This window comes from Aulonocara sp. 'chitande type north' Nkhata Bay, linkage group LG14 (genome assembly GCF_057382095.1).
Source record: "Aulonocara sp. 'chitande type north' Nkhata Bay isolate Kocher_YH1m ecotype deep benthic linkage group LG14, A_spYH_male_GT1.1, whole genome shotgun sequence".
Lineage (NCBI taxonomy): Eukaryota > Metazoa > Chordata > Actinopteri > Cichliformes > Cichlidae > Aulonocara > Aulonocara sp. 'chitande type north' Nkhata Bay.
In genome coordinates this window covers 25,187,243-25,212,089 of record NC_141357.1, presented here as the reverse complement: position 1 = coordinate 25,212,089, position 24,847 = coordinate 25,187,243, and the positions used below count along the sequence as shown (strand labels likewise).

The 24,847-nt window shown below is 40.4% G+C and overlaps 1 protein-coding gene across 1 annotated transcript in view; it reads left to right on the top strand.

Moving 5' to 3' along the window:
- Positions 1–24,847, top strand: part of schip1 (schwannomin interacting protein 1) — a 230,695-nt gene that overhangs the window by 79,066 nt on the left and 126,782 nt on the right. The window contains exons 6-8 of the mRNA XM_086261768.1: positions 105–169; positions 965–1,036; positions 1,267–1,402. Of these exons, the coding sequence (XP_086117894.1) occupies positions 105–169; positions 965–1,036; positions 1,267–1,402 (273 nt within the window). The remainder of the gene's footprint in view (positions 1–104; positions 170–964; positions 1,037–1,266; positions 1,403–24,847) is intronic.

The following is a 24,847-nucleotide window of genomic DNA, read 5'->3' as shown; positions in this document are numbered from 1 at the left end:
AATGCTGGGATCTCCTCTCATCTTTCTCATCTCATCGCCTCCTCCTCCTCCTGTTCCCAGCTGCTTGACTCTGTATTTGTCCCTCTTGTGTATCTCTTACACAGATTCATCTCAAGAGCCTCCAGAGTGGATACAAGCATGTTAATAATGAAGGCTTCCAGCTGCACAGGTGAGTTTGGTTATATGTGCACACATAACCGACCCAGAGTAGTCCTATATATTTATATTTATGACTTTAACTCATAAATATGACTTTAACTCATAAATATGATACGAGAGTATCATGGTGTGTTTTTAATGCACAGTATTCTCAGTCGCATGTTTTCCTCTTCAGATACACTAACTTGTGAATGATTCAGCAAATGACGATCAGGTTACGGTTGATATTTTCAATCGAGACTGTGGCTGCTTCTGTTTACTCACTCATCCCAGCAGCTCCACCATCACATGCAAACCCATGAAACTGTGCTCGAATTTCTTCAGAAACTCCTCCATCGCAAGATTTTCTAACTGCAGGATGCTGCAGACAGCAGCCCTGGTGCAGACCTGCAATTTAACATATTGAAAGAAGAAGCTGCATAAGCCACCTGTGTAAGGAATTCTGATGTCAGCGATCAGCAAGGGGCTAATCCAGTTAATTTCTGTTTTATTTATTTCACTCTGAAACAGTTGTCCTTAGCAGATTAATGGAAAGAAGAAGAAGAAGCATCGGGGGGGGGGGGTTATCTCTATCCCCTTTGCAGCATCAAATCACACCTTAGGTAAACCTTATAGTAATAAGCACAGAGACAGAATGATTATCCTGCTCTTGTTCTGCTGCAGTTTCTCTATAGGAGTGATTTACCACTGTTTAATTACTGATAACGTAGACTGGACCTGTATGGATGTATGTGTGTGTCTTTGTGTGTGTGCTGTTTGTTGTTCTTTGAATGTCTTTACCCCTTTCCCCTTTTCTTCTGCTCAGTAATCACCTGACTATGAACCTAGACAACAACATCAATGTCAACCTGCCACCAATTGAGAACAAGGTGTTGATGTGAGTATTTCTTTTATCTGTCTAAAAAAGGGCCATTTGCAGACTTTTGTTTTAATTGCAGTCATTAAAAAAACATTTAATAAAGTGCTTCATTTCTTGTGTATAACTACTATTATGTTAATTTCCATCATTGCGTTCATGAGATTTGAAAATTTTTGTGCCTGTTTACCTCTCTGTAGCTTTCAGTGAGTCACAGTTCAAATGAATCTTTCTTTATCTTTTACATGCAGTATTCAGCGGGCTTGGCGTGACTTCCTGCAGCGACAGGAAGTGGAGAAAAGGAGCCCTTCCCCACCGTCCCTCTCCTCCTCCGATAAGATGAGCATGTCAATCAGCATGTTGACCCTGTCAGACGGCAGCACCCCAGTAAGTCACGCCCATGTCAAGCAAATGTTCTATTACAAATGTATGGCTTTAAACAACATGCTACATGTGTGATAGCATTTGAGGAGGCTGCGTGTCTGAGCGTGTGTGTGTGACAAATGACTAGAAATGACTGCCGTTAGTCACGTGTTGGTTGGTGCAGTAGTTTTGTGTTGTATGTTAACAATATGTAATACTATATGCAGGCTTATGTTAGAAGTGTGTGACAGTACAGTGGCAAAAGAAAATCCTTTTGATTTACCTGTTTGTTCTGCACTACTTGTTCATAAGATCTTATCTGAGCTTCAGAAGTGCAGTCAAACAGACACATTACACATTTCCATTAACAGCTTGGATTTAATAACTGATAACGGAAACTTTTTGGAAGCGCTAACTTCAACCTAGCATCTGTAGATTGGTAGGGTAGGGTCTTTACTTTACAACATGTTGGAGGGGACTGCTGCAGTAATTTGGTGCTGTATAAATAAAACTGAATTGAATTGATTAAAGCTCGACAATGTTTTCATTCAGCTCAGCTAGTTTTGCTTTTTGTTCATATATATTTTTATGAAGGCAAAATGTCTGGCCTCTAATTTGGTCGCACTTCAATGTGGAACTTAGTTGTTTAAACCTTTGTTGTTTTACTTGAGTTTTAGGGATATTGCATTGCTGCATTACCAAACCTTTCCTTAGGAGGGACCGTGACATGTAGGATTTCATTTCCCCTTTAACATGGTGAGCAGCAAAGTAACTCATAATTACTAGGCTCCCTCTACTGTACTACTCTGGGATGAATGCCAGATGTTGTGTGTTCTCTACAGTGTAGTTGTGTAAAGGTTTCTTTCTTTGGTTTCTTTGTGCCGTCTTGTTAAAGACACACGAGCAGAGATGTTAGTTAGCTTATCTGGCTGCTTTAAGCCTTTGGGTGTGACTTTGGGGTGTGTGGTTTACCTCGTTTAGTATTTTGTGTCATTTTAGCAGCGTGAGTAAAAGCAGTCACTGTGTTGACTTTCTGATGCTTTCCAGCTATATGCAACCAAATCAGTCGACAAGTCAAAGTCAAAGTCAAAATAGCTTCGACCTACACATTCCTGTTTTGTTTTATTGAATGGTGTTGATTGTTTTTCTTTCTGCTTTAATTTGCTGTGTAGAAACAAACAGTATATTTTAATTTTATTAGATAAAATACAACAGTGTTTTGGATTTCTTCTTTTTCTCACATGAGACTTTATTTTTACATAAATACAGAAAGTTCACAAATTTTTCTCACTTTTCTTGTCAGTGTTTTAATATGTTGCTCCAAGTTATGACAAGCCTTTTGTAGAGACTGTGAAACTGTGCTCGTAGTCCCACTTATGTCCACAAGGGGGCAGTATCTTAAAGCCAGTTTATTTGCTCCGCAAACTTAGAACCAGCCGCTATCAAAGAGTAAATATACGGGGATGTGGTCTCTCTTAAACACACTCTCAGAGCAAGTGCACGCTGAGAATAGAGAGCAGCCGAAATGCCATTCTCATTCAGCACATCTTCCGATCTTCCATTTAACCAGACCACAGTAAATCCCTGGGATTTTCTCTACTGCTTCTGTTGTGGTCATTATAATTCTGTACTGACGTCGTCTTCAGGCTTCTGGCTGAATAGCAAGTGTGTGTACACTCCTCTACTAATCTCTGAGCCTGAAGTCAACAGGCAGGTTAAATCTCAGAGACGGCTGGGAGAGTTCTGCATTTGAGCACACTTAGGTGGTACTTGTCCACTCAGTCACTACAGAGAAAAGCTTTTACACTGAAGAAGATTTGGATTTGGATTCTTGAGGACAAAAGGGGGTCGAGTGGGTTATGAGTGAAGAGAATACAGAGTGCTGTGGAACAGAAATACAATCTGCTGGCTTAGAAGCTGTCAGGCGACCTATAAGATTCGCAGCTGGTGGTTGATGACGTTATACGCGCGCATCCATCCTGAATGTTTGCGTATAATGCCATCAGCCAAGTTTGTACACACGACAACAGCACACAAACACACACAAAAGAGACATCGTTTATGTGGCGGGGAAATGCTTAGCTCAGTGACTTCAACCTGCTGACAAGGCCAGATGATCATCACCAAGAGAGAAAGACAGCGCGGGAGCGTGCGTGTAATAGACCCTAAGGTCACGGGAGACGGAGGAGAGTGGCGGAGAGGAAAGGCGGATGAAAAACAGACGTTGCTTCACCGGTTGAATGTGCTGATGTTGTAGATCTGCCCTCCTCTGTGAGAAAGGAAGAGTCAGCTTTTGCTCTCTTGTGATTTCAAGAGAATTGATCGCAATAGCCCAGCGAAATCTGCGCTATTATGTTGAAGCTGTCTCGCTTCACACAGGTTCTCTCGCTTTTTGACCTTTCCCTCCCTTTGTTTAGTCGTCCTGTCTTTACGGTAATGTTTTAGCTGGTTGTGACATCTCCGCCCTGTTACATTTCTGTTGACCCAGCTAATCATTCTCAGCACACATTGGTGTTTGTACATTCATGGATAAACACACACGCACACACATATGCGGGATGGAGTCTTGAGACACGGTGACGTGGAAGCCATCGCTAAAGTGATTGAGTTTCTAACCTTTGTGACTACAACATCAGTCTTTGACAAAACCTTGCTGCATTACTCTGCAGCCTGTGTGGGTGGGTGTTTTTCTTTTTTTTCCCCACCCTTGTGTGTGTTTAAGAGAGATGAGTGTACTGTTCTCAGCCGAAAGATGTGGTTGACATGTGACTTTACTGTGTAAATTACTTTTCGCACTGCAACTTGGCTCACTAATTGCCATGGCAATCCTGCAAAATCGAGCAGCTCTAGATATCTCTCTTTATGATCGATCCCTCTGCTGTGTGGCAACGCCATCGAGGGTGGCAGAAATTATAGGTTTCATTAAAGGGGAACCTAACAAAACTCTGGCTTTTATGCTGAGACATGAATCAGCTGTCTACATTTTATTGTTTCATAATATTGTGCTGCATCAACACGGCTAGCCAGACCACCAGCAAGTACACACACACGCACACACACACAGGCACGGGCACATGAACACACAGTCCAGTGCAGCTTCAATTTTAGACTGTCTAGATGATAGATGTCTTTTTATAACCAGACATCAATCAATACTGTTTTGGGACTGGCTGAATCTGTTTTTTATGCCTCTAGCAGTGTTGTTGCTCAATTACTGGAGAAATGAGAATGAAAACAAACATCCAGAGATCTTAAAAATTAAACAAGAGGTTTGTTATTTTTAAGTTTAAAAATTTTAGGGCTTTGATAGAGGTTCTAGTTCAGTTTTCTTCCTTGTTTTTTTGTTTTTTTTTAAGGTAATTTGTGGGACTGTTTTGGAGTGTGGGAGCTGTCCTTTACTTTGGTGCTGATCCATGCTCTTTAATGTAGTAGCAGAGTTTTGACAGTAGAGGGAGGGCCTGTATCACAGTCGAGTTTATTGGGTTTTCTTTTTAATACATACTAGATTAATACAACATCTTTAAGATCTAGCAGAAATATAATAAGTCAAATACTGCAACAGTAATTAACTGCTCGGTAATTACTCTGTAAGTACATAGAGGCCTAATACTTTTACATAAATTCAACATCACAGTGTGAAACCAGCATATTATAGTACAATGCCACTTGGCAGAGAATAGTCATTTACCTTAATAGACGAAATAAGCTAGTGTTCCCGAAAAATATAACTAAATATATAAACTCTGTGTGTGTGTGTGTGTGTGTGTGTGTGTGTGTGTGTGTGTGTGTGTGTGTGTGTGTGTGTGTGTGTGTGTGTGTGTGTGTTGGCTTATGAAGGGCACAGAGGGCCAACTCAGTCCATCTGGCCTGCTAAGGTGCAGGGAAACTGAGCAGAGGAGTGCCGCCTTCTCTGTCTGCCAGCTGTCATATGTCTCCATCTCTGCCCCCTCCATCAGTGCTCTCTTAACACTCTCCTCCTCCTTTCATGTGATAGTTTATTTAGTTCTTAGAGTATTTTATGTCTTTCTCTTTTTCCATCTCAGTCTTAATGGCTCTCTCAGAGCGTCCCTGGATCTTTCTCAGTTTCAGTGTCTGTTTTTATCATTTGCTCACCCACATACTGTTCTCTTGGCTTTATCAGACCAGGCAGCAGCAGCAGCTGTGGAGGCCTGGAAGTAGAGATAAAAGAGGTTAGGCAAAGTTTAGGGAACTTTTGTGAGCTTACTGTACTGTCTGCTCTTTATGTACAGCATGAAGTAGGAGATGGCTTCAAAGAGAGATTAATCTTTCAGCAATATAGCACTACCTATTTAGGTCTTCGGTTTAACCTCTTGCATGTTTGTAGCTGTCCTTAAATAACCCCGACTGCTCTGCAGATGACTCAAATTCAATATTACACAAAGCACAAGAACTTCAGCAGATTACTGAGCCAGCAGGCTGCACAGTCTGTACCCTGTGTCAAAGCATTTAACCCCTCACATTTGTTTCACCCATTTAATCCAGTGCAGGATACAAATAGTTTCCCCGTCAGTGAGCTCACATAGTTTTAATGACGGATCCTTTAGTTTACTGCACAAGTCAACCTTTCTTTACTGTATGTAGAGGAAAGCAGCAAAGATCACCTACTGTGTTACACAGGTAGAATGGTGATTACCCAAAGACCTCAGTATTGTTATTGTATAAATGGCTCTCCCTCGTGTTTACTGCGGCTTCATTCTGCTGTATTTACTGTATATTAAGCTCATAGTGCAGCATTCCCTAAAAGGTACCTTCATGCTGCATGAAGTATGAATATTTTTAAAGCATTACTGAAACTGTTGCCACAAAGTCAATTAAATCAAATCTGTTTCTTTGAAGCCAAATATCCCCAATTTATCTTGAAGAGCATCAAAGTTTAGCGCATCACCTGCAATGTTAAACTCTTTGAACAGGTGAAAAAAACGTTACAATTATCTGTTATACTTACCAACTATTTGGATATTTTTCCAGCAGTTTAAAAAAGTTATTATTTTAACGAAATGATTCACTGATTGATACAGGGGGGGGACTCCAGTTTCCATCACGACATACTTAACTTTGTTTTTAGAATAACACAGTTATTCCTTAATCACCACACTGCCCGCTAAGTCAGCAGTCTTTTGCATGCTGTCACCTTCCCAAACATTTCCTTTTCCCAATAGCGTTTCTCTGTTCCCCTCTACTGTCGACCAGAACATCCCTGCACTGATTTATGGTAATTATGCAAATGAAACATAAGGCTTTGGAAATTAATGCTAACCCCCACCAGTCTCTTCGTCACTTGAGGACGGGTGTATCTGGAGCCAATGCTTTTACAATCCTGTTACTGTAATACCAGGGACAATGCAAAAAGGCTAGGTCAGGAGATTAAGGATTGCCTTGAATTAGTTTAGGTTTATTGAAGCCTCATTGAGGCAGTTCATTAGGGAGGAAATTGATTGAAAAGGTATCCTACACATGGGTTTATACTCTTTCTTAGTCCTCGGGAGTGATGCTGGGTCTGTGGGCTGCAGATTTCATTGACATAATCCCTCTTGTCATAATCTCTCACCTAGATGAGATGTGCCGCATAGTAATCGTGTAGGTCTGTGTGTGCTGGCTCTTCACTGTGTCTGAGGTGCACTGAGTGATGGGCCTGACAGGATGCAAAAGACTGCTGTGACACACCAGCCATGGTATTGATTGACAGAATCATTAGTGACCCCGCACCAGTCCATCACCGTCTTGTGCGGAGACGGTCTGGTTCTTTATCTCAACGTTGCTGAGTTTTCTTGGCTGTAACCAAGTCAAACTGACTTAAAACAATCTGAGTCTCTAATATGTGCTCCAGCTCCAGTGTTACAACCACCCTGCAGACATGTGAAGGACATTCATATGACTCTTATAATTATGTATAAGGGAGATGGAGCCTTCTGCGTAATAATATCTAATGGAGGGCACCGAGGTCTGACTCTCTGTTAATCACCTGCCAGCAGCATGTCAAGTCAAACATGGGCCCTTTCTCACCTGGGACATGTCACATCATACACTCCCTGAAGTGTGTAATGCATATTATGGCCATGTGACATTCTCGACACGATGCGTGTGTTTGTGTGCGACTGTGACGGACGTGGGACTGAATGAACACCGACTCTCAATTAGTCAAACGTTGAAGTTATTTGATAGGTGAAATTCTAAAAATCAAAAATACGTGAGTTCACAAACTGCACGATCATCATTGGGGTTTAAATAATTTTGACGTATTTGCAGAACAGTAGTTTGCAAATGGTAACAGCCCTCGCTTCAGTGTGACGTCATGTTGCATTTGTGTTGTATATTAGAATCCACAGGAGGTCACTGTTCTGCTTTGCTGGGATAGACTAACCCAATACCTGGGAGGAGTCCAGGTCCAGTAAGCAGAAAAAAAAACCTTTATCAAAATGGATCTAGTGTTTACTCTGCAAGGTATTCATTTTATTGACTATCAATTACTTTATCGATCTGGATTCAAAGGCACACAGTTTCAGAACACCCTATCCAGATCTGCAGGCACGCTGATGTTGTTGCTGTGTAGAGGACACTCTCAGTTTGTAAACACCCCCCTTCCCCTTCTGTCTGATAATGCCAGTCAAGGGCCTCTTCTTTTAAATCAATAGCTCATTATCAACATATTTGTAATTAAAAAGAGAGGTGAGCTGCTTTTTTTTTTTATTACACTCTCTTATCTGTCTCGCTCTACCTTTCTCCCTGCGTCCCTTCTATTTTGCCTCCCTTTCCTTTTCTCCTTGAGCCTTTTTAATTTCACAACACTTTGAATTAAATATTAAAGGGTTTCAGGATGACATCAGACTTGCGAACAAGCTGCTGGGTTTTTCTAGCCCGCCTTCTATTTATAAAATGTCATCCCTCCCTATTTTTTCACCCTTTTTTTCCCCTTCCAATTTCATTCTCAACTTCCTTTACATAAATTGGTGCTGTCAAAATGTGCTGGGATGAAAACAGAAGAAAGATCATGATAATAACAGAGTCTACAAATAGTAAACAATGGTGGATTAAACTCCCTTGAGACCTTACAGAGGAATTTACTCCCAGCATTTCATTTGAGTGACTGCATTGATATTACATGAAATGTAACGCATTGTATGGTAATATCAAATTATTGTTATCCACTGCTAGCTAATATAAACATTTCCAGGTTGTGTTACAATGATCTAAATAAACAACTACCTTTAAGAAACCTGTGAAAACTACACATTGATGTAGAAAATATTGTGCTGTTAACTGCAGGTCACTCGGGCCCCAGCAACTGATGTGCTTTACAAATCCCACTTTCACATGGAGACGTCAGTATTAACCAATGCAAAGGGAGAAGAGAACAGCAGCTTTGAACAGTATTTGTGCAACAACACGGACAAGCAAATTGAGACGCGTTCCCAAACCTTCACAAAGTCAAAAGATACTCACACGTGCGTCATTCTCTGATAACATTTTAATATAAAAAAATACATCTGCTTGAAAAAACCTAGCATGTTACAACATATATCATTAAAAGGAGCAAAAAGCACCTTCTTTCCTTTCCCCTTTTCTCATACCAAGAGTGCCTTTCTGTCTTTACTGATCCCACAACCACCATTACGGTATTTCACTGATCTCCTGCTCGCTCCATAAAACAGATGTAATTGATCATCAAAGCCTGATTGGAGACAGCGATGATTTGAAGTGCAACAGACTGATACAATTATTCATTATCTTAGCTCTAGAATCTATTGATTGGGGCTTTGCAGGGGTAATCAAGAGCAGCCACACGCTGTAAAGTGTGATACTTTATTCTGAAAAGTGTCCAACAGTAAGTAGATGGACACAGGACTCAATTTAATTCTGAAAGCTGATAAGCATGATAGTGGGAGTTACAAAGAAAGCATCTAATATTTTTTTTTGAGAGGACTGGATAAGAGGATGAAGAGAAGGAATATGGATTATCATCAGTGAGATAAGAATTTTGTAAAAAAAAATCTATTATAATAATAATAATAATAATAAATATAATTCACAGTAAATCACTTGTGTTGCTTTTTTTATGTTCTGTGTAATTTTTTTTGTTGTCTGTTCTGAACGAATAAGAGCTTGCTCAGTATTTATCCAGAGCACTGGCTCTGGATTTCATTTCATTTCATTTTGGAATAAAGTGTGTATTAGCACATCAGCTGCTACCTGTAGCTCATTAGCAGTGCATTTGTGCTGCCTTTTAGGCGACACTGAAAAATAGAGATGAAGATGGAACTGCGTCTATTTTCCTGTGCCACAAGTTCTGCCTACCTATAACTAGCGCTAGTAATGGAAATGTTTTATTAATAGGGGAGTTCATGCTCTCTGCCTCAGACATAATTCATGCTATTCATGCATAAGTGCATCACACATACATGTGCACATGTATGCACATAGGAAAGAAAGAGGTAATTAAGAGTATGTTACCGTAGCGCTCATTTATACTTGACATGATTTTACACATTCATACCTCAAGAGCTAGAAGATATCTTGAGGTGTGTGTGTGTGTGTGTGTGTGTGTGTGTGTGTGTGTGTGTGTGTGTGTGTGTGTGTGTGTGAGAGAGAGAGAGACACAGAGCGCAAAGGAACAGCCTGCAGCACGTTTTATATCCAGCCTCATTTACCAGATTCCACTCCTCCATTATCAGCTGGATCATTATCCTCTCTCCGCCCTGCCCTGGCTGCTCGCTTCAGCTGGGACTCAAGGTGGCACACTAAAACATCAACGCATACATCACTTACTTTCACCCAGAAAGCTTAGTATTCTGCATTTCTTTTAAAATGTGAACCTGAAAACTGAAAATAGTTCACTTCTGGGTGTATATGCGCACATAAGGGTGCAAAGTTTTCGTCCCGCTGCTGTTGTATGTGGCTATGTGTGCACGTGTCTTTTACTTGTGAGACGAGTGGTTTGCAGCTAAAGTCGAGTATCGAGATGGAGCGATACACGTCTAAGATTAGATAAAGGTTTCAGTTCTGCCACGAGCACGAAACCACTCAATGTCATACCGGTCGTTATCTTCTTTCATGTACATGTACTGTATAATGCTTTGCTGAGCATAATAGAATGCATTTTATGTGGCATAGCTAGTCATACGTACTGTAGGTACTCGTGAAAGGACACATTTGTCTGTGTACACCGGCAAAGATTACAGGAAGTGGAGCATTAACTTTTCAACGACTGGCTGTTTCACTATGATAATAATTACTTAGAATAGATCACCGAAGTGAGCGAGGAAAATCATTTTACTTCTGTACAGAGAAGTCCTTTCTTTGATTTTGTACACTTGCTGCTTTTTTTCCTGTTTCCTATCAAGATGGCAAAATTCCCCCACTCAGACAATGAGTCTGTTTTCACAGCCTAGTCTGAACTTATATTTCAGAGAAGTTCTCCGTGTTGTTATTCAAGTCGAACAATCCCACTGCTTATTCAGCCCTGTGAGATCCCACTAATAGTCACAGTGACTGCTGAGGCGTGGAACGGTAGGATACACTGAACCGACTTTGGAAATATAAAAGACTGCATGCATACCAGAAGTCAGTTGTTGTGTGTGTGTCTGCATACATTTTGGTGTGTATGTGCTCTCTCAGATGTGACCATCTAAGCTGTGATTTTTATTAAAATACTGAACATGCAGTCTGTTTGAGAAGGAGAGAGTGAGAGTGAGGAGGGGGATTTTGTTTCTCGGTTTATTGCTTTGGCATTTAGAGACAGGAGAAATCCTGAGGAGAAGAAGAGAGGGGAATGTATTGAACAGAAGGGAGATAAAAGGGGGAGAGGAAAAGCCTATTCTTCTTCCCACTGAGTGTTCTGGTCCCCAGAGAGAAACAAACTGATTTGTGATTAATGAAAAGATGGAGAAGAGGCTTCCTCTCCTTCTTTTTCTTCCTCCACAGTCCCTTTCTCTCACTAACCTAAATCTCTCACCCAGAAAAATCCATCTTGGTAATGATGTATGTGTATTGGGAATGATTAGAGAGCAGATAAAGAGGGAAATCAGTCAATAAAATAAAGACAAAAACATTTTATAATGTTATCATCGCACAACCACTTTGTGCCCCATGGAAATAATGTGCAATCGTGAAGTAAAGACCTCACCGCTTGGAAAAGTCTCATCTCTCTCCTGTGGAGCTTTCTCTCCACTTTCACAAGTGAGTGTAAGTTTTGTCTTCTAAGTAAGCTCACGAAACTTTCTACCTTGCTGAAACTACACATTTGCTCCACAACTTAAGATTCGATTTTTTTTTTTCATTTTTTAAGTGAGAAACTTTGATAGAAGACATGACCGTAAAGGGAAAGAGGGAGATCCTGAGCTCTATGGAGCATTTTCATGTTTCATTAGCTCAGTGAAAACCAGCTTTGTTCCCTATCATCACACAGTGCATATTCCTGTGCCGCACTGACATTACAGGTCATCACTTTGCCCCAGTTATTCATCCTATGACAATGACGAAGGAGGAAGGTCGTTTTTTTAATGTATTATCAAAGCATTTGTAGGAGAACATGGTTGAAAAAAAGTATGTGAAAGAGTTGTAAGACGTGCGGAAATGGAACAGGGGTGAGCCAAAGTATCATAATTAGAGACACCTGGAAGATCGGAAACTAAGGCGCTATACTGCACCTGCCTGTCACAAGGGAGACTTCACAGCAACCGTAGTGCAACTCCTCGTTCACGTGACATTTCTCGGGGAAAGCAAACCATTTTTAGTAAATCAAGAGTGGGGACAGGAGGATGGAGGCGTAAAGGGAGAGATGGTAATTAGGAAGAGGAGAAGCTTTTCTGCTGAAAGGCAGAATGTTGAGAAGACGAGCATTGATTTTATGCATAAATTCATGGAGTGCCAAGGTGAGCGGGTGAAACTAAGTGCCATCAAGGGGTGTGGCAGCAAGCCTACTGAGGCAGATATGAGGAAAGTAAAGCAAGAGATTTTGAGCACTTTAAACAGGATAAAAAAAAAATACTTTTGTGTCTCATTGGAGCTTAATGCAATGTGAAAAAAATAAAGTGAGAAAATTTAAAATATCCATCCATCCATTCATTCTCTTCCAACTATCCTTATCAGGGTCTTGGGATGCCTGTAGCCTATCCCAGCTGCCATAACACGAGAGGCGGGACACACCGTCGACAGTTCGCCAATCTGATGCAGGGCTAACACAGAGACACAACCATTCACACTCACATTCACAAAGTTTTTTGAGTAAACAACAAGATTTTAGCGTCAGAGACATATAACTTTACATTCACAACTTTCAGCTGCTCCCTTATTTCCTGCAGCAGATTCAACTCCATATTTGGTTTGGCACAGGTTTTTATACCAGATGCAAATCCTTCCATTTATCCCGGCTTTGGGGCCTAGCTTGTGGATAAATGGGAGGGCTGTCAGGAAGTGTGTCTGGTGTTAAAATCTGTGCCAAGCCAAAAATGTTATTGTTAGCCTCATAGTAATGTTGTGATTAGGTGAAGAAGAAGAAAATATAAGATGCCAGAACTAAAGATTAATAAGTAAACAGGTGAGAAAATTCAGAAAGCTCAAGTAGGCATGATTTTGTGGTAAATTGACTGTTACTTAAATAGTGCTTTTCTCTCAAAATACTATAAGCTTCATTCATCCATTCACACACATTTAATTTAAGGTGACATTCATACACTCACACTCCAATAGATTAATCGGGGGCAACTTGGGGCTCATCGTCTCGCCCAAGGATTCTTCAACATGCAGACCAGAGGACCCAGAAATCAAACCGCTCTACCTCCTAACCCAGACTGCCTTAGCTACTAAGCTTAGTGTTACTAAAGTCACCTAAACTGGCCACTCATTGAGGATTTTCAAGGTCATGACTCAACTACCATAATGTCTGGATATATAGTATACAGGTAATTAAATAAATGTTGACACTAAGTGTTTCAGTACAGTAAGGTTAGGTAAAGATTTTGGTAACGTCACTGGTTACTCGCTGGTTTCTGAAAGGTTTCCACTTTTGCTTTCTTGTGTTTGACAAGTCATTCATTCAGTCATTCAGTCATTCATAACCAATGAGTGGCATTTGCATACCAGATAATCCTCAAAATAGACTTAAGTTTATATTCAATATGATCTGAAATGAGTGAGGTCAAGACAGAAAACCGCAGGCATGTGACCACTAACCATGTGATGTTAACTGTCTTCCTTTGGGTGTTCATAATAATCTTGACAATGTAGGATCAGTCACACATGCCTAGAAACCAGCCCATGACTATCTGGCAACCAGCAGTCAAGACAGAAAAATTAGTGTCCTCCTGTGAGTGGTTGATGAAGGTTGATGGCATTTGCTGGGAAAATGATTGCTAAAGCCCCAGTTACACAGCCCCATGAACCAGTCACAGATCCCCTGGCGACTGCTTGTCACTAGGGAAAAGTCACTAGGTCATGGCTTGTAGTTGTAGTTTGAATAGAAGAGACAGACTTGTCTACACACGCTGTTAAGATGTGACACAAATCGAAAATGTAGACTTTTGCCTTCAAAGTGAAAGTTGTGCTGTATGAAGCATGTGGCTGCAGTGCTTAGACATAATTTCTGGTTTGCTTTGTACATTTTCGACTTGTAATTAGCAGGTTTTGCATCCAAACATGAAAAACCACAGCCAGTTCTGGCAATGTGCTAACAACCAAAGCAATCACTGGGAGATTTTTAGTACAACTAGCCAGCAACCTCCAGGAACTACTGCCAACTAGTCGGGTAACACGTGGTTTTCCCTAGCAGCCACAGCTGTTGCCATCTGGTGTCTTCATATAGAATGCATGAGTATATACATGTCATTGTCAAAGGCAGGAACAGACCTGAGCTTGTAAAACTTTTAACTTCTCTTAGTGTTTATTTTCCCCCTTCTCACTACATTTAAATGTATCTGATATGCCTAACCTGCATTTGTTCATTTAAGCTAACAGCTACATTTTCTGTTTCTGTGTATTTAGGAATTTTGCAAGTGTTGCCTCAAAGACAGCACGTCTACTCTAAGTGTATCCTGAGTGACAACAGGCATTCTGCACCAGACAATGTTCAATGTCTGCATATTTGCATCAGCTGTCTAGGAAATGATGCATGCAGGATTCATAGAGCAAACAAAGAATGGCTGACAGCTTTGATATGACAACGCTTTTCCTCTCCTATGGAGCTCCACGGTTTCAAAATCACTCATTCCCTGAGTTCATGAACTGTGGAGAAAAAAACGGCATGTGCAGGAGAGAGTACGACAGAGAGGACAGCAAATGTAAGGAAAAGAACAGAAGTCTTCCTACAGAGTGCTTCCTGAACAATTCTTCTGTGGCTTCCCACTCCTGTGAGGAACATAGGGTTTGCTGAGAAAAGAGATCACATCAGTATTAAATCGAAGGCATTTTAACTGCTTTGTAGGAAGCAGAATTAACTTGGGGCTAGCAGAGGTAGAAAGTTCACCAGGTACACGCAGGGAGAAGCTAACTAGTTTAGAGAGAGAGTTTTTCAGTTCCAGTAATGTTTTATTAATTGCAGTTATGAAAATTAATATCTCACCAAATATCAGAGCTTTAGGCTAGTTTCTGTCCAATAATTCTCTTATTAATTGAAAGGCTCTTTTTCTGCCCACACACTGTTTTGTTCTTCGGTGGGGATAAATATTTCATTTGATGATTTACATTTCCAGGAGGCAACTATCTCCCCTCATGCCATAAAGGCTAGAATATGGAAATGGCCTGAGTCGCTTTGGCACAGTCAATGCATTCGAACTGCAGAACATCAATCACAATATATACACTTCTATACCACCATTCCTTATTTGCATATGAGTCTTTTACAAATTCAATATTGTGCTCTCACGAGTACTGTTTGAACGGAGAAATGCACTCTGCATGCATAATGCATCACAAACATTTTCTTTTAATTGAACACAATTGTTTCAAGTTCCAGTAAGACTCACAATCACAGCACAGACACAACATTTCTCCGAACAGTTCAGCAATTTGTTGAATATAAGATGATTTAATATATTTCTGCAACCACAGGACACAAGATCAGTTTTCTGGAACAAACATGAGCAGTAGCGCTGTCTACTGGAGATCATCAGTACTTATATTTAATTAAAAAATAATAATTAGTAATTAGTGTGCTGTTACAGATCAAGACTGATTTACTATGTCAAGTTAAGATGCAGTTTTCATGACATACCCCCAAGTGCTGGCACTCCGGTGATGTACCAGCATCTGTGATGTGGTTATAGAAAGGAAGCCACTTCCATTAATTAGTATTATATGTGGACAAACTACCAAAATAAAAGCACTACCAGCAAGGCTGTTATTGAAAATAAGAGGGGAAAAAATGAGGAGCAGCTGAGGGTGGAGATCGCTTCAACAATGACTTCACCACATTCTGTAATAGCATGGGTTTTGAAATAACATATTTCTCTTGCATACATTCGAAGCTTAGGAGCTACTGACTGCCAAAACTGCGGACAAAGGAAAAGGTAAAACAATGATCTGTGTACCCTTTTGTCTACGTATACTTTGCACATCTTTGGAGCATCTCTCTTTTTCTTGTTTTATTAAACGGTATGAATAATGTCTGTGCAATATTAGAATGACAAGGGGTTTGAACAGTGTGTTAATGCACTGCTGTGTAATACCTAAAATGTATCTAAAGCCCCTCTCAGCTCATCTATAACTTCTCTAAAAGGACACCCCTTTTTGCTTGTTCATACTGAGCCAAGCAGAGCTGACCTAATGCCACAAGAGAGATTTTTAGTTAGCACATCGCTGCTCTGGAATCGGACTGTAGAGATGCAGGTAATCTCGGTGGAGTTATTTCATTGTAATAGAAGAACACCAAGCAAAAAATCTTCATACCTCAGCTGCAGTTTGATGAAGGGGTGATGTTTTGGTGCAGGGGGAAATGAAACTTATACTGTATGGCAAAACTTACTGAAGCAGAAGTCTCACTCCACGAGATGAGAGTGTGACATCCTTACATTAACACCCAAGTTGCGATAATTACAGCAGGCCTACAAGAAGTGTTTTACAGCTAGCAAGTTCATTATCAAGGCAAGCCAGCGAATATTCATATTACATGTCCAAGTCCTGTATGTGTGTATGTTACGCTTATACACGTAAATGTTCTGTTAAGCGTAAAACTGCCGGATCGTGCCTTCACACACGTCTGGCCACGACGTAGCCGTGAAAGACAGTTATGCACTAAGATTAGAAACACAAAGTCTTATTCGATCTTTGTAATGAGAAACCTGTCCTCATTTCTATGCTACTGATTTGTGGAGAGACTGGAGAGGTCCATGTGCGGTGAGAAAAGAGCAAAAGCCAATCAATGTTTTCAAAGTAGAAGAGTGCACTGCGGCTGCTCTCTCCTAACAAAGAAATCGCCCATAAACCCATGCAAAGAATTGAAATGATTTATTTATTAGACTTGCTGTTTAAAAATAGTTCCATTTTCATCATCGTTACACGGTGTTTACCGTATCAACTTTAAAGCAACATGTTTTTGCAATTTTGCAGTAATGAAAACCAAAACAGGTGTCCCTAGCAGTTTGAAACTTTACCTAGGAGGGATTTTCCATAAACAAGTGTCATGTCAGTGAACCAGTGTTCATCTCTTCACAGCTAATTATCTTGTAGGAGACGGCACATAGCACGGTGCTTGGATCAGTTTCAATGAGCATACTGCATGTGCTAAACCAGGCGCCGTAGGAAGTGGAAATCACCAAAGGACGCAGGGAAATCTCTTTGCTACACTGAGGCATAGAGTGGGATTAGCAGTGATGGGTTTGACTTTGCTGTAAACAGGCTGAGCAGTAATGCAGTTGTATTAGAACAGTTTCTATCACAGGCTGCTGAAATCGCCTCCGATGCGATGTGGGTGCATTATTGTGTCCCTGACATACGTACCTTTGATCAGCTGCGATATTTAATTACACTGAAGAACACCCTGAACATCTGAATTTGTTTCCACTTTGTTTTTGTTTTTTCATTTACTCCCCTATGCATTTATAATAGAAAACAGCTGGGCATAGCATAGGGAGCAATAAAGTGTCTTATCCCGAAAGCCTTGCTATCATAGCTGTTTGCATTCATGTTGAGCTCTTTTGTGCAGTGTGACACTTTATGAACACAGATGTTCACTGAACGCAGAGACAGACAGATTAAGAGGATAACTGCTCATTTACAAATTTTGAAATTGTTGAGTGTTGTCTCAACATATACACAACATTTACTACGTAGCAACTAACAGCTGTCAGAGATTAAAGTAAAAGGGAAAAGATGCCAAAATGCACTCATTTCTCACCAAACCCCAAGTCCATTTTTACGTGGTAGCTACAGCACAAGCGCAAAGGGTGGAGACAAGATGTGAGTTATTGAATTTGTAATGAAGGGTCTCAATGACACCACTAGCTGCCAGATTGCATATTTTAGCTCAATCCATCACTAACGGGACATTTTCAAATCTTACCCTGAAGCTGAAATATGAAAATCACAGCCACTCTGCCTGGTTTTAAGACTGAAGCCATCAATCCTCTGGCCCCCATCTTTTCACAGCCTTAATTACATGGTATCTCTTGTGCCATCTGCCCTCCTGTCCAAGTCTGGTTGTCGTTCAGTATAAAATGAGTGAGATGAGCCTGTTCTAATTAAATAAGAAAGAGATAGACTGGGGAGATTACAAGATGTGTGTGCAATATGAGCTGGGTGGAAAAATGTCTGTACTTGGCAGTTGGTGTTTATGAACTGCTTAGCTGTCGAGTCATGCCACATTTATATAGGATAACTGAAACGAAAGATATGAAACCAACCTCAACAGAAACATCTGTAATAGACAAATGTTGTATGTTCTGCTATCAGAAACCTGAAATACTGCCGTATTTCATGCTTCAATGTGTGTAATGAAGGCCACCCAGAGGAACTGCTGCTACTACAGCTCATTCAGTAAATAACAATTACACATGTCGACACTTGTATGAGCACAGCATAAGCATTTTGTGTTAGCAACTGTTTTTTTAGTGTAAGATAATTAACGCATATTGTACTCTTACCCTCATTTCTTTTTGCTCCGTCACAGCAGTAGAAGGTAGAATTCGGATTCTGTTTCCCTTCTTATCCGCCAACAGTGTGACTTATAATTGGTGGAACTGATCAAATGAAATGAGTGAGCTGATGCAGTACAGCGCAGTGCAGAGCAGAATAGTGTCAGACTAAAATTGCACACGCACAAATGAATGACATTTATGAGATCAGACATTTACACGAACTCTGTCTCGCTTGCCAGCTCTCACAGAAGGCAGAAGGCACCTGCAGAGAGAGGAAATGGCTCACTTTTTGTGCATTTGGGAGGCTGGGTGTTACTGGAAATTTCCTGAAAACAGCTTACTCATCCCTGAAACAATATATCTGTTATTTCCGTCCTGTTCGTATATCCCCACTGCACCAACTGATTCCCCCCATTTGGTGCGTGCAAACATGTGTAGATGGCTCTTACGGGAAGGTGTAGGTCTCAAGCCTTGCAAGTGTTATCTCTTTAACAGAGCATGGAGCACCCTGTGGCGCCGATCAGCTGGGCAGCCATCTCTTCCACAGCAGGACATGCACTGGTCAGAAATACTCGCTGCTTTGCTTTTCTCCGAGGGTTAATCGAAGAGCTGCAGGTATGCCCTAGGGGGAAACAGGTGGAAAGAAGGATTAGGTTAAAGACAAGAGATCTCGTGAATGTGCGTTTATTGATTAAAATGACTAGTTGAGTCTAGTTATTTGAATCAATCAAAGCTGATTCTGTTAAACAGAATCAGCTTCTGGGGATTTCCTTACCTGGATGATTGAGCATGCATCAAGAAGTTTTTCTAATCAGTTTATTGAGGGACATTTCTCCTCATGCATACCATCCAAACCAGTGCTTTGTATTGCTCTTGCTCCAAAACAAGGTCAAATATTATATAAAGGTCAGAGTGATTAAATTTTACCTGTGGTTCATACCAAGTTCATTGAATACATGAGACTTAACTCACAGGGTAAGATCAAATGTCAAACTCCTGAGTCCTTGACCTTAGATCTCCTCCCAGTGGCTTCACTGATTTATCTTTGTTGATGACCTTGCAAGGAATAAAAAAGAACATCTCAGTTTTCTTTGTGTCTGGTGAGATATACTGGTGTATCTTCCAGAAATTCGGAAGTACGCGGATCCCGTGTCCATCTCTGCCTTCCCCAGAAAACTTCTCTGCCTCCTTAGGCTTTGTGCCCTGAGCTGAAGACACAAACGACCGCCAAGGCTCTGTCAGTTTCACAGCAAACAGTCGCTTGTCACTTCACAGTGGTGAAATCAACTCGGATAAGAGGATTATGTGACTGAGGACAACTGAACAGAACATTTAGTGTTGGCGCCAAGAATCAGCTCGATCAACAGCTAAGGGTTATTAGGCAGCTTGCAGACTTGAAGTCCTCGCTATCTTTCATTTACTGTCCTCGACTCCTGCCGTTATCTTCTTCTGCCCCTTTCTCCTGCTAGAGGTTTTCTTTTCCTCTTTTCTTACGCCCACTTATTTACTCCTCTGTTATATCTGTAGCCTTGCACCTTTCTGTTAAGATCACTTACATCTTGCTGTTCGGTTATTCCTCTTCTTCCATCCTTATTATGGTTGGTAATTCATCAGTTTGCCAGCATGAGAGTAATATTGCAGTTTGCATTAATCAGAAACTTGTATAAACTGTTATATGGCTGGTAATAACACTACGTGTGTGTACGTGTTTTCTCTCCTCTTATTAGGATCGTCAATTTTCCAGCAGGAAATATATGTTCACCTCTCGTGCTTTAATGTGTGTGGAATGGCTGAGTGCTGTAAAAGAGAGCCATAATTGTACCACATCAGAGAGAGCGAGGAAAGTGACTACCCCCAAAGGACCTGCAATACAAGAAAAGATACTTACACAGAGAGGAATGCAGTGACACAGTCGCTTATCCGATAGACCATCAGTCACACCACTTGGATGGGTGATCTTGGAAAACCCTTGAAATTCAAAGGAACAGAAATATGGTTTGTAAAGTTTAGGTATTTCTGTTTTTATTGTATTACATTTTTTTTATTTGTTAATCCAGGGGGAACATTGTGGTCCTGCTCTCATTCCCAGCTGCAGAATGACTTTTAATGCCAGTTGGTCTTCATTTCTGGCAAAATATTTTACCTTGAGGGAGAGAAAAGAGCTTAATGTCTGGCTCCCCGCTTCTTGTTTTCACTTTTTATTTGTGTGAGCAATAAAATGATCGCAGCAGAGCTTGATGTTAATGCTGTTATTTGTTTTAACCACCAGAGATATTTGAGTTTAGATTTAGGCAAATGATCGTTTGCTTACAGAGCACGAAGCTTGTCTCAGTTGTAGCGCAACCCAAATATGCCATAGAAAGTGAGACATGAAATGCCTGCATTAGAGAGTACTGAATACTCTTCATTAAAAATAAAGCATGGAGGTAATCTTTAGCATTGACTAAACTGTCAGCTACTGTTTTATTATTAACACTTGTTTTAAAACTGCAAGAGCTGCCTTGTTCAAGAGGTTTTGTTTAATGAAACAAAGCAAGAGGAAGAATTTCAGATATTCAAAGGAGCTTGCAAAGAAAAGCGTCTGGACTTCTTTAAGTTACTTGAAGACGTTTCACCTCTCATCCAAGAAGCTTCTTCAGTTCTAAGGTCAAATGGTGGAGAGTCCCAGATATCGCTTTTCTTTGCAAGCTCCTTTGACTACAATGACCTGGATGACTGAGAACCTTCACAGACAATTTCAGATATTACCGAGCATTGCTTATTTTTTTAACACAAGCAGCTCGTCTAAAATGCAAGAGGTTGGTAATCAGGGCTCCCTGTAGCAAAAAAAAGATGAGCAGTCACCCGTTCATGACAAAATATGGTGAAAATCCTGTATTAAAGAATCTTACGCAAAAGTGCTGAGGGCAGGGGCGATTCTGGGATCAGAGCTTTGCTGAAGCACCCCCAAAAATGGGCTAAAATCGCCCCTGGCTGAGGGAAAAAAGATCTTGTCCAAGTGTGCATAAGAATTCACAGATAAAAATCCACCATGAGATAGAATCATACCAGCTATAAAACCACAGAGCTCTCAAACAGCAGAAGAACAGAACTTCATTGTGGCCTTAACTATCCAAACAGACATTTTTCGTTATACAGTGTGTCTCACATTTCAATGATAACAGGGACACACACATATAAACCAACAAGGTGAAAATAATACCCACTACTTCAATCCAACAGTTACATCTTTTAATACAGAAGAAAGAAATGCAATAGAAAACTTGAGGCTATTTTGGAATGGGATCACCTTAGCTGCAATGGCAGTGAGCTGTCTACCTTTGAACGTATCATTTGTTTATACACCAGGTAAAAATATCCAGTATGGGGCTTTAAGAAAACATTATAAAATAAAAAGCAGCATCTTAAACGGGACAGACCATACCAATTTTCAAGCTTCTGTCCAAATTTTAAACTAAGCTCAGAAAGAACAAAAAGGCTCCCGGGTTGAAAACAGTACCAGCATTTCTGTTGCAAGCATAACAGAATTCCTGCCAACAAATGGACCAACTTTATCATTCAGTCTCCATGCCCTGCTTTTCCCAACCAGTTTGAAATAAGTAATTTCCAACTCATAAGCTAGCTTTCCTCCCAAGTGCCTTCCCAACTCCCTCTCCAATGCACACTCATTGCATTCGTCCAAACAGCCATTTCCTAAGCTGACATTTGTTTTGATGCAGTGTTACGAATGCGGTAACACTGCAGAGCTCTCTGAGTTAGTGTTTAGTGAATCAATCCTGTTTCATTTAGCTTTGTCCTTAGTGTTTAAGGGGACTCTGGAAAACACAACTGTACTTTGTCGCAATGCCAAGAACCTTCACTAGTCTATCATGATGACAACACATTAAGTTAAATGCATTAACCCAGAGATGGAATAAAAGTCAGAGCCAAGGAATCAATCACATAGCAAATGGAATAAGTTTGTTTATTTGTTAAGACAAATGATAGGGAGACAAATGAGAGGGTGTAGCCAATTACAGCTGATTCTGTGTGAGGGGAGAGAAAAAGCGGTGCGTCAAGTAGATGAGCGAACGTTTAATATTTCATCTTAAATGTTCACCTTAAAGACTGATACCCTATTTCACAGATAAATAGCTTTTACACAAACAATTATACATCGTTCAATAAGCATTTAAAAATAAAAGGCTTTTTCTATTGCCAGCGATCTGGTTCAGTGATGCTTTTTTTTGTACATGTGCTCAAGAACACATTCACACACATGTCTTCTTTGAGCAAGGCTTTCAAATTCAAAAACCTTGCGCTGTCTTGTCTGTGATGTTTTGGCATAAAAGATCCCGTCATTTCTAAGCTCTAGTACGCACTCAGTCAGACCCCAACAAGCCATTTACTCACTCAGTAGGGTGCCAAAGGTATTCATTCCCTATTCCAGCAGCATTTGTGACTCCAATCATTTTTCAGTTGTGTCTTTTTTTTTTTTGTCTAATTCAGACATGATGCAATGAATTTTGGAATTGGTATCTGAAGAGCTAAAAACAGCAAAATCATCACCTTTTCCTCTGGCTTTCAGCTCTGCAGTGTTTTATGCTCAGTGCAAACATGGGGGGGGGGGGGGGGGGACTTTCTTCTATCCTCTCTTCTTTTATGTGAAGTGACATTCTCAGGACAATAATAACTAAAAGGCTTCTCGAAACCAAAAAAAAATGTCATCTATGGGTGGAAAATTATTTTCAGATTTTCTATCTTCTCAACCCAAGAAAACCAATTTCTTCTTTATTGTCATATTTCCAGCAAATGAATTGAGGGTTTTTTTCTGTAGCGGTGAAAAAGTTCTAATCCTTATTGCTACAGGGAGAAAAATAATTGAGTCAGGGAGAGGTCAATAGACATCCGTGCAAAGATAAGGCGCACGCACATAAGCTGGTTTTGTACTGTACATACATACATACAAAGACACAAAGTAAAACAATACATTCGCAAGGAGAAGCATAGACATGTACCCATTTCATTCAAAAAATACACACGTTTATCAATGTCATTTCTTTTGGCACTGACATACCCACAGCGATAGTGGTAACATGTCAATGTCTGTGTTCACCTTAAAAGGGTAATATTGTAACTTAATTCTTCTTATTTAGAACAGAATATCCATCTGGGGCTGGCAAGAATGTATTTGTTTTGCAGGTGATAGTTATAAAGCACACTACTTGGAAAATGGAAGTATTTTTTTTACAAATTTTTACAGCAATCCAACTATTAGAGAAGCAAATGAGGCTGACAGGCCAACAGAGAGATTCATAAAGCCACTCTAAATTTCCATTGTCTCCAAAAAAGCATCTAAAACTAAAAAATATTCTCTCTGGAGTGATAATAGGCAGATTCTTTTCATTTTCACTTTGAATAAACTGGATTCAGTGATCAACAGGACAGTTTTAACTGATAAGTACTTATAAAAATGGGCAGCAACAAAAAATGACAAATCTGCAAACTAACTAACCAAAAACACAGGTATTGTTGTATTGTGGGATAGTACATGCTTGAGTGTCTTGTAAAAATGCCACGCTTTATGAGCATGGGGCACCAACATCCCCTCTGGACCAGATGTAAACAATGCTATGGCCTTCCTTAGTAATATGTGTGTAGAGATGTGAATAATCATCAAGTGCGAGCCCCTGGCTGACTGTGTTGCCAGGGGAAATCAAGCTGAACAGCACGCAGTAGGGACCCTTCCATTCCATTAGCTAAAGTACAGGTGGATCAGCCCTGCCTGACTCCTGCTCCACAGAGGCAAATGTGTGTTTGCCCACGTTTGCAGACTACTGTGCACAAGCTTGTTTGATGCCCGTGTAGCACGGATACTGGGACAGCTATGGCCTTGCTATACTGCCTGCCTTCAGCTCCCCAATATGCAGCCATTAATCATTGAGCAAACCCTATAAATAACTTCTAAAGGGATTTCTGTTGTGTAAGAGTCTGCGCCTGTAATCAAGCAAAAGAAGTACCCCTGTGGTGTGTTTTTGTTGCTGTTGTTATTTTTATTGTTTTTTTGCTTTTCTTCTTTCTCTGCCTTTTGAGGCGTAGAATGGAAGGTTATTGTCAACAACGTCATCCTTAATTGTCCTCGCCTCATCTCTCTGATGAGCACCCTCTTACTCTTGTACAATAATACTTTATTTAGTTGACAGCTGCTAATAGCCATGTTTGGAAACATGCATGTGCACATCTTGATATTCATTTTTTGTGATTAGACGTGTGTGTTTATGTGTTTGTGTGCATGTGTGCCTGCGCTCTTCCATATGCTTGAATGTGGCTGGTCTGTCTCTGCCAGGTCTCAGTCATTAGGATCGTATCCAAGTCACACGAAGCTGAACCTCTCATCTCTCATTTA